The 11317-nt window shown below is 37.7% G+C and overlaps 2 protein-coding genes and 1 pseudogene across 2 annotated transcripts; all 3 read right to left on the bottom strand.

Moving 5' to 3' along the window:
- Positions 1 to 210: 210 nt before the first annotated feature.
- Positions 211 to 1323, bottom strand: LOC107557869 (probable G-protein coupled receptor 148). Its single transcript, XM_016241433.1, has one exon. It carries the CDS (start codon positions 1321 to 1323, stop codon positions 211 to 213), a length of 1113 nt encoding a protein of 370 aa, XP_016096919.1.
- Positions 1324 to 1978: 655 nt separating this feature from the next.
- LOC107557850 (probable G-protein coupled receptor 148) lies at positions 1979 to 2881 on the bottom strand. Its single transcript, XM_016241416.1, has one exon. The coding sequence runs from the start codon at positions 2879 to 2881 to the stop codon at positions 1979 to 1981; it is 903 nt and encodes a 300-aa protein (XP_016096902.1).
- Positions 2882 to 5004: 2123 nt separating this feature from the next.
- LOC107557879 (transcription termination factor 4, mitochondrial-like) lies at positions 5005 to 10933 on the bottom strand (annotated as a pseudogene).
- Between the last annotated feature and the right edge of the window lie 384 nt (positions 10934 to 11317).

The following is an 11317-nucleotide window of genomic DNA, read 5'->3' as shown; positions in this document are numbered from 1 at the left end:
CACAACGGAATGTATATTTTTGATTAATCTCACATATTATTCTGACATATCATATTATTACTTTAATCCTGTGAACAAAACCCTAGTTGAGTATCATTACAGATAGCTAATTTAATGTTTTAACTTGTTTAACTGGCAGTTTTAACTGGTTGATGAAAAGTTCAGCAACACCTTTTTAAAAGTCTTTTTCACAAGTTCGAATAATCATATTTATATCACAGGTGTGATAGTTGTAGGCCTATTCAGCCGAAAGAACTGGAACAGCACGTTGCACAGCTCTCTATAGCGGAGCCCGTACAGGTACGGCGCTAAGGCTTTGGGCAGGATGAGTAAGACGTTACACACCACCAGGGACATCCACAGGTTCGCTTTGGGGTCCATAGTCTCATTGTTGTTGCAAAGCATCAACTCGATCATCAAAACCAGCAGGGGGCAGAAAGTCAGGAACAGGTGGAGATAATGGATGAGAAATGTTCCTCTAGCACGGGATGAGGTCTCGCCCTTCCACACGCCTGAACTACGGGTACAAAAATAGAGGATGATGTAACCAGACAACACCATAAGGAGGATAAAAATTATACCCGTGACCGTCAGCATCATGGAGACATGGAGTGGGCGAAAGTGGCTTACGGTCAAAACCATCAGCAAAGGAAGGGAGCAGAGGTGGAGGGCGCAGGGGGCTGTACTATGGTACCACAAAAACATGCCAATAGATGCCGCAGGGAAAAAGACAGAGACGACCCAGATGGCACCAAGTGCTCCGTAGGTCCGTGACACAGGCCACAGTGCCAGGTAGCGAAAGGGTGCTAACACTGCAAAGCAGGTATCCAGCACCATTGCTGTAATACTTAGGACACCAGAGCTGTATAAGATGGCAGATAAGAAGAGCAGCACGGCACACGGCCACTCCGTCATCAACACACCAGCTAAATTGATGCAGGCACTCAGGATATTCATGCAAACAAAGAGCAGGTCGCTGAAGAGAACATTGGCTAGGAGGAGGTAACGTGTCTGCTGCCGCAGGTCAACTCGGGACAGGATACGTACTAGAAGGACCGGAGTGATCAGCAGAATGGCCAGAAAGGCCAAAATGGGGCAGATCTGAAGCACCCTCATGTGGCTGGGAGGGATGAATCCATGCCACTCGTGCGCAAACATCTCTGCTGGGCTTTCAGAGGAGTTCGAGAAATTAGAAGAATGTCTGTGAAGCTCAGCTCGACCCGACTTGTTGTACCAATTGCCAAATGAACAAAGCAGAGATAAAAAAAGGTCTTCTGCAGCTAGGTAGAAACGCTCCGACTTTCCCTCCATCAGTTTTTCCATCTCTTGGCATGTGTTTGTGCATCCAATCCAGGGCTAAAAGACTGACGGACAGGTAAATGTGTCTCTCTTTCCCTCTTCCTGCAGACTGTGGTAAGTGATTTAGGAGACAGATGTGGATTGGTCACAGACACACTTGTAGATGGTTTCCATGGAGAAGGAGAAACAGGTAAATATCACTTCACAGCTAAATGGATCAGAATGACACTCTGGGATTTTGCACCAAGGCATAAATATTGATATGTCTTCCTAGAATCAGAACTGTTTACTGTTTTGTGGTCATGAATAACAACATACAGTATATCACTGGGGAAATCTCACAAAAATTGTCAAGAAATGTAGACACTGCATGAAGAAAATCAAGACTATTTTATGAAATATGTTTTTTTGTAATTAAGTCTTAGTAACCTAGACTTTTCTTTGTGAGATTCACCCAGTTGCACTTTATATAGTTTTGTTATGCTGAATAACAGCACATTCAGTCTTCAGTTTAGATATGAAAATATAAAAAGATTGAAACATTAAAATGCTTTAATTGAATATACTAAAATTAATTCTAAAATAAAAAATGTTTCTTTTGAGATCTCTTCCTGGCTCAGGAGTCTTTTAAGTTCCCTCTTCTGCAAATAAATCCTCCAACGACAGAGCGAGTCCAGTTCTAGGCTGCACCCCTCTGACTTTGGTGTCTCTTCTTCCACAACACGTGCTGGAAAGTCTTGTAAATCTCGCGATAGCGCAGGATGTACAGGCAAGGAGTGCAACAGCGTGGCAACAACATCAACACGCACATGTTCACCAAGTTAATCCACACTCCCACGTCATCCAAGGTACGCTTTAAAAGAGCCAGCTCGACCGCAAAGACCAACGCGGGTATAAAATACATCATGAGCAACAGAGTGTGTGCCAGAAGTGTCATGCGCGCACGAGAGTACCGACTACGCCATATCCCAGAAGTCTTGGTGATGATGTAGAGATGGATGTAACAGTACACAATAAGAGCAGTGCAGAGGCTGACGACAATGATGAAGTAGAAATGAATGCCAACCTTCATCTTCTGTTCCAACGAGTGTAGCGCAATCAACACTAAACACACTGGACGGCTCTGCTTGTCCTTGCCCATCACCACCTCGAACATCACTAGCAAAGAGACGGGACACACTGCGGCCATCACCCACAAGCTCATGATTATCTTCCTGGCCCGAGATGGTGGGAGAATCTCTTTGTAACGTAACGGCCACCGTACCGCCACATACGTGTCGACAACCATCAATGTGATAGTGAGCACAGAGGTGCTGTATGTCATTACCATGCTCAGCTTCATAAACTCACACAACCAGTGGGGCATGTACAGGCCCATGGAGTTGCAGGAGACCATCGCAAGGTTTATGGCGAGGAAGAGCATATCGGCAAAGAGCATGTTAGCAAGGAGCAGGTAGCGGTTCTCTTGACGTAGCAAAGGAAAACACAGTATGCAAAGGGAAAGAATGGGGTTGACCAGCATCGTGACAGAGGTTAGCAGAACCGTAGGGACGACGAACAGATTCATTTGTCTTCTTTCCATTATGGCGTACCAATCTGCAGAGATGTTAACAATGAAAGGCTGATTCATGTTTGGAGTTCAGTGCCACACTAATGAGAGAAAGCGTTAGGCTGAAGAACAATAGCTCCTCTGTATGCTGAGACTGGAAAGGTGGAGCACATTTACGGCTTCTCTACCTACAGAAAACAGAAGAAACATGAGTACAGACTTATACACCATATGATCTGTAAACTTAGGATGAGGCTTCAAAAAAATCGAACATTTTTCAAACATAAAAAAAATGCAGTTACATTTTCAAACCAGGAAAGACAACAAAAATTCATAACTCATCCTGCACTACACAGTTTTTTTGTCCATTTAACTGCTCTATAGAATAAAAATGTCCTTCCTCCTAATATAACTGGCAACTGACTAGCAATTGTGACATGACTGAAGTTTTTTTACAGTAACTATCACTTCAATATGTTCTGGATGCAAGTCAAGAAAGAAGAACAATTTTGGGGGGACTTAAAAAAAATATTTACTCAAAAATGAAAATTATGTCATAATTTCTTCATCCATCGTAGCAAACCTGTATGATTTTATTTATTCCGTGATGGTACTCACCGTCACGGAATAAATAAAATCATACAGGTTTGCTACGATGGATGAAGAAATTATGACATAATTTTCATTTTTGAGTAAATATTTTTTTACGGTACTCTTCCGTGAGAGAATTTTCATTTTAGGTGAGCTATCCCTTTAAATGGTTATAATGACCTGAACAAATCTTTTTCAGTTTGCAATTTCTCCAAAAATAATGATGGATAAATGTTACACAAACATTATCATTACTTTTTTTTTATTAAAACCATCAAACATTCACAAAGCATTTTTCCTCCTTATACACAATTTGACAAATCATTTTTAACCTCAGACTGTCAGGGTTCTGTTCAGGGTTCTCCATTTATTCTCCTTGTGTTTGCAGTCGTGCGTCAGTTCGTCATCGTCAATCCCTGGATGTGTCCAGATCCTGCCTTGCCTTGCCAGCCTGTTTTTCCCCCACGGGGTAGTTTGTTTCTGTTTGTTTATTTTTATTACCAATTAAAACCCTTGTTTCTGCAGTACTGAGTCCTCGCTCGTCCCTCTACCCGGAAGCGTGACACAGACAGAGAATAAAAACAAATAGACTACACACTATCCCTACCCTATATTTATAATGGAAAGTTAATGTTCTTAATAATACTACATTAACAACAACAAAAAATATATATGAATAGTTGAGCATAAAAATGTGAGTCTGTACATTTTCAAGAAAACATTCTGTCACAAATCCAAGGGTTAATAGTGATAAATATGAAATATACAAAAAAGATACTATTGAATGAGCTTAATATATTTACAAATTACAACTAACATACAAATTACACAAATGCCAGTAGCATGATGTTTGACAAGTTGGAAAAATCTATGCAAATAATGTGCTTGTTTGTTGTACTGGTAATAGAAGCTGTTATCTCTAATAAATCCACAAATCATTATGACATGGTACGTAGTTCCAACTGAACAAAACACTATTTTAAGTTTCAGCCCCGTTTTTTCGACAAACAGTTCAAAGAGGAACAATGAAATACGAACGCATTGAAGAACAATCGATAAATCGTGTTAAAATTACTCACGTACCTGTTCCACACATCCACATGTGCAGTAACTACTGCTTCCATCCAGGTCTCCATTAGACTAATGCCACCCCAGATCAATACCTCCCGACTCTGTCCTTGTTATCAGAGAGCAGGCGTTCCACTGATGCGCACAGATCCGTAAACGATCGCACGGCACTAACACTCTTTCAGCTCTCCATGGTTACTCAGCATTTGGTGTAAATGATGCTGACCCTTCCCATAACAGGCCGTTCAGATAAACTAACACTAGCACCATTATTACCTCAATGTCCCTCGACACTACTATTCACCTCATATCCGGAGGTAAAAGCTTATAAAGCAATAAATGAGATGGAGGATTAAACTAACAAATAATATACATGGCATGGCCACCACCCTGTAAACAGTATGCAAGTGGTTTGCATATGTTAGGTCCTTTATGCAAAACATGAAATGCTGTCATATGTCTCGGGGAAAAAAAATACTTAGGTAATTTTACTGAATGAAATAGTTTATATTCATTTTGAATATTTAATACAAAATGCCTCATTTCCTGTCCTTCTTGTAACCAGTGTTCCAGTGACGCTTTTTCCTGTGCAGTCCATCGTCATCATCATCATCTTTATCCTCCCCTAACTCCTCATCACTGCTGTATTCGTCCTCCCTCCCTTCTGCCTCTTGCTCTCTTGCCATCAGCTTGCAAAAAACATGGAACTCCTCTGCAGTTGCCATGGCGACCTGCGTCAGGTAGGTTTCCTCAGAGGATGTCTTTGAGTGGGGGGTTAAGGCTGAGAGTTTGGCCTTTTTTGTCTGGCGTCTGGTACAGTCCCCTCCGTTCCAGAAAACAGCGACGACACCGGAGCTCAGAGAGAGACAACCTGAACAGCTTTGCCTTTACCATCTCTGGCTGCCGCACATCCATCAGGAAATATGCATACTGCAGGGAGAAAACAAGCTGTGCGTCAGTTTGAAACTACTGTAAACCACTAATTGCCCTTTAAATTGCAACTTCAGTGATCCAAAATGGCTCACACAACAGTGAAACGTCATTTACACAGACAGTTTACCCCAAAATTTTGTATCGTCATCAGTGCCAGGAAAACTTTTAGTGAAAAATAGCAGCCCTACCTGAAATTTGTACTCCAGCTTGGCCAAATCCTCCTCTAAAACCTCAGATGAGTCTCTGAGGATGTCTGTGACCTGATGGATGGTGAAGAGACATTTCTCTCTGAGCAGTCGGGACACCATGTTTACCCTCTTGACTGACAGAAGCATGACTTCGGGGTAGCGACTGATCATCCTCTGCAGACTACCTGTGGACAGATTTCGGACAACTCTCCATCAGTGGCTTTCAAACTGGTGTCTATGGACACCCAGCGGCGCACTAGAGGGTCCATGGAAAATTTCAGAGAAAGAAAAATGACAAAATGTACAGTGTGGGGGAAAAAGAACAATAAATAAATCTGCATATAATTTTGAGAGAAAAAATATTTTTATTAGGGCTGTCAAATTGATAAATCGCATAAATCGTGAGTAATCGCATTCAAAATAAAAGTTTGTGTTTAAATGATGTGTGTGTGTACTGTGTATATATATATGTATATATAAATACACACACATACATGTATATATTTAAGAAATATATGTAATATTTATTTATATATAATATAAATCATATATATATACAGTTGTGCACATAAGTTTACACTCCCCTTGCAGAATATGCAAAGTGTTCATAATTTTAACAAAATAAGAGGAATCATGAAAATTGCATGTTATTTTTTATTTAGTACTGTCTTGAATAAGCTATTTTACATAAAGTTTATATATACTCCACAAGACAAAATAATAACTGAATATGTAAAAACGACCCCGTTCAAAAGTTTACATACCCTTAAATCTTAATACTGTGTGTCATTTCTTATAGTTGTTCATGAGTCCCTTGTTTATCCTGAACAGTTAAACTGCCTAAACCAAGATGGATTTCAAAATCATACAGTCACTGTTGGAAAGGGTTCAGATATGCAGAAGATGCTGGAAAACCAAAGAATGTGCAGGAGCTGAAGGATTTTTCAGAAGAACAGCAGGCAGTTTAACTGTTCAGGACAAACAAGGGACTCATGAACAACTATCTCAAAACACAAAAACAGTCATGGATCATCCAGGAAATGACACACAGTATTAAGATTTAAAGGGATAATTCACCCAAAAATAAAAAATGTTTCTTCGGAACACAAATTAAGATATTTTTGGTTTATTTTCCGTGTAAACAACGCGTGCTGACGCATGTCCGTGTTTTAAGAAATATTTACATGTATATATACAAATATACAGTTGTGCACAATAGTTTACATACCCCTTGCAGAATATGCAAACTGTTACATATTGTACATAAATATATACATGTTTGTGTGTGTATTTATATATATATATATATATATATATATATATATATATATATACATATACAGGTGCATCTCAATAAATTAGAATGTCGTGGAATGTTGTTTTTCAGTTATTCAGCTCAAATTGTGAAACTCGAGTATTAAATAAATTCAGTGCACACAGACTGAAGTAGTTTAAGTCTTTGGTTCTTTTAAATTGTGATGATTTTGGCTCACATTTAAAAATAAATGAACTTTTCCACGACATTCTAATTTATTTAGATGCACCTGTATATATCTTCTATATATTATCTTCTCCCCTTTCTTGCAATGTACATATTTTCAAAAATTAGGTTTTCCTTTGCCTATAGCTTGTTGCATTATTTTCTGTAAAGCTGCTTTGTAACAATATTTATTGTAAAATGTGCTACACAAATACATTTCAGTTTAATTAAAATTTGTTTATCTTATATTTAATAATTGGGTAGAAAAATATTACTTAATACAAAGTTAATATTTTCCAAATAATTCAAAAATGTTATATACATTTCCACCACTGTTCAAAAATTCGGGGTTGGCAAGATATTTTAATAATCTTTTGAAAAAAGCCTCTCATATTCACCAAGGCTGCATTTATTTGATCAACAATTCATTAAAACAGTAATATTGTGAAATATTATTACCATTTAAAATAACTGTTTGCTATTTATATATATTTTAAAATCACATTTATTCCCGTGATGGCAAAGCTGAATTTCCAGCATCATTACTTCAGTCTTCAGTGCCACATGATTCTTCAGAAATCATTCTAATATGCAGATTTGCTGCTCAAAAACACATTTTCTTATTATCAATCAAACAAATGTGCTGCTTAGTATTTTTTTTTTCAGGATTCTTTGATGAAGAGAAAGTTCAAAAGAACAGCAATTAATCTAAAATAAACTTTTGTAACATTATACATTTCTTCACTGTCTTTTAAAGATTAAAGATTAAAGCATCCTTGTTGAATAAAAGTATTGAACTTCCTGTTTCAAAAGGAAATAAGTCAACACAGAAAGAAAACATTTCTGAACTATCCCTTTAAATGGTTATAATGGCCTGAATGAATCTTTGCAGTTTACACATTCTCAAAAAATAATGACGGATAAATTTGACAACATTCCTGATTTGTTTTCAAATTAAAACCATCAAACATCAATTTCAAAGGCTAGTAGTTTTTAAGCAAGACAAATTCATGCAAATAATTTGTTTGCTGTACTGTGGCAGAAACCCGTCTTTAATAAATAAACAAATCATTATAACATGATACATAGTTCCTAATGCTATTTCTGGTCCACAAAACTCTTCTGTTAGTGTCAGCCCAGTTTCGTTGTATTTGAAAGAAGTCTCTTATGTTCACCAAGGCTGCATTTGATTGATTAAAAATACAGTAAAAATAGTCATATTGTGATATAGCATTACAATTTAAAATAACGGTTTTCTATTTTAATATGTTTAAAATGTAATTTATTCCTGTGATGGCAAAGCTGAATTTCCAGCATCATTACTCCAGTCTTCAGAGTCACATGATCCTTCAGAAATCATTCTAATACGCAGATTTGCTGCTCAAGAAACATTCCTTGGTTGTGCTGGTTAATATTGTTGTGGAAACCATGAATGATGCACTTCTTTTTTTCAGGATTGCTTGATGAATAGAAAATTCAAAAGAATAGTATTTATTTGAAATAAACTTTTGTAACAGTTTAGCTGAATATAAGTATTAATGTCGCTAAAAAAATTTAATAAATCTTACTGACCTCAAACTTTGGAACAGCAGTGTAGTTTACTAAAAGACAAGATGCATCACCTTCTACCAGTCCCATCTTCCTCAGATGGTCGATGCGCTGCTGCACCTTTAAGTGAATATACTTCTGGACACTTCTGCATTATTTTCAGGATACTGGAGGGATTTAAGCCCAGGAGCAACAGCGCTGTCAGAACAGATGGAACATGTTTCCCACGGCTCTTCATAGCACCTTCATGCATCTCCTTGGCTTGAGTTTCTGAGAAGCCCATCTCGAGCAAAGAGCACAGGGTGAGCTGATTCCCAGGGCTGTGGGTGACCTGACTGGTGTGAGATGGATTTGCTTGATGGGGCTCTTGTTGTGTGGAGCAGAACGGCATATGACCTCTGCTCACCGCCACAGGACAAACACTCCATCTCCACATCCATCGCACTAGATATAGAGGGAGGAAGCAAATGCTGTTCAGTTCAATACATAATGGCCCCAAAATGTCTGGACACTACATTTATTTGGAAGAATATATAAAACCACGCAACAGCTTTTCTGAGGACTAACTTTTTCTGAGCATTTTTTCTTTTAAGCACCTGATGGGGATTTTTAGTATTTAGTAGATGTATCAAGTCATTTTTCCTCAAGTAAAATGTATATATTGTAATTAGTAATTAATAACTGGCTTATAATAGCCACTTGCCACTGGCTCTGCACCCCTTTACCTAAACTCACTACTTCAGACTGCCCTCCAGAAGCTTGAGTTCTGCAAGTGAACGGCACTTTGTAGTACCATCCAGAATATTGCTATTCTATCTAATTGTTTTCTTTGGGGGAAAAAAAAAACTTGACTCTCTAACACTAGCGCTCTCTATTCTTAGGGTGCTTTCACATATAGTTCGTTTTAAAAGCACCAAACCCAGTTCACTTAAAGTGAACCAGCTGAAAGTGACCTAAGAATCCTTTTGGTATTCACAATATATAGTGGACTCAAAAGAGAACCCAGTTCTCAGTTATCTCAGATCCTTTCTTGTTCACACCACAACTTCATAAGAACTCAGGCCCCAGCTTTCTGTGCAGCAGTGAAATGCTGGAGTCTGATGGAAAACATGGAAGATGAAGTGGACAGGAAGGGGGTTATGAAGAGCTGGCAATCCCTGATCATGACCTTTGCAGAGCTTTAACAACCCATTTCAGAATTAAAAGACAACATTATGTATAAAGTTATTTCAACTTTCTTTTTTTCTACGACAAGTTAAGTTACAGTTGTAGAATGTTTCTGTGTTCCTGACTTTTTAAAAAAATTTAAATTCCCAATAAGCTGTATTTCATTGTTCAGTTTTATATTATAATTATTGTTTTTTCTCTCTCTAAAGAATCATATAATATTATACTATGGTTTGTCTGAATACTCTATTCTGATTGGCTGGCATGTGTACATTAAAACCATTTAATGCACAGGTCTGAGTCAGTTTAATCACAGTTCTATATAAATGCGCTGCTTCTATTGACAAACTAGGTCCTGGAGGGCCACTGTCCTGCAGAGTTTAGCTCCAACTTGCCTCAGCACACCTACCTGGAAGTTTTTGTTGGTTGCTTCTATTTTCCTCGCTTTGGATAAAAGCGGCTGCTAAATGATTACATGAATGTAATAAAATGCTAAAAGTGTTCACCCAGTAGCTAGTAAATTCGGAAGATAGAAGTAGTTTTTGAACTCGGTAGTTGAAACCAACTTACAGAAACATTGCTACAAAAAAAACAGCATTTGTGTAATTTGACTTTTAAACCATATATTTATTGAGACTTCTAATCGTGACAAGCCCCAGGCTCCACTACGCGTGTATGTTGAACTGATATTGTATGATGCTGTAACTATTTGCTGAGGGGCTATACACTATTTTACATTCAGTATGAAGAGTTTGCACTTCCATGCATCGAGGCAAATGTTTCTTGCAAAATTATCCTTAGTTTTAACAAACGTTGTTTTAGGAGATTCAGATTTTCTAGCAGTCACATAACCTATTATAATATCAAGTAAGCTAGCATTTATTCATTTGTTTTTATTACGCGATTAATCACAATTGAATGTTAGGCTACTCTGGCTCACACCAGCAAATCAGAGACCGCTTCCTACAAAGTAACCTATCGCGATATGTTTAACGGTAGCTATATAGCAGTTGTTGGACATTCAGTCTAGTGTCTAATTCTATAATGTATGAAATATGTATTTTATAGTTTCGTCCTCATCTGTTTTCTGCATGCATGTGAACCCATATCTGTGTCACTGAAACAACATTCAGACCTCAAATGTTCCGGGTGTTTGAAGAGAAGACGAAACAAAAGTGATTATAAACTGCAAATATTTTATTGAAGAATTCTATTGACATTAACGTTTGATAAGAGGCTTTACAAAGCCTGTGTACAATTTGAAATAATATCAGAGTAACCAACAGCCAAAGCAAACTGAAATTATGCCAATAACAATTTATTCATAGGATAAAAAAATTATTAAAATACTCATAATTTAAAATGATAAAAATCAATCTAAAATTCTTGTAAAGTTCTGAAGGCCTAATAACAAATATGGTAAAGCTCAGGTGACCCTCATCAAGGTCTAGTGCGTGTGTTATGCATATGTTTTAACAGGACAATTATTGTGCA

This window comes from Sinocyclocheilus grahami, unplaced genomic scaffold (assembly GCF_001515645.1).
Source record: "Sinocyclocheilus grahami isolate Dianchi unplaced genomic scaffold, SAMN03320097.WGS_v1.1 scaffold622.1, whole genome shotgun sequence".
NCBI lineage: Eukaryota > Metazoa > Chordata > Actinopteri > Cypriniformes > Cyprinidae > Sinocyclocheilus > Sinocyclocheilus grahami.
This window is presented reverse-complemented; position numbering and strand designations above follow the sequence as displayed.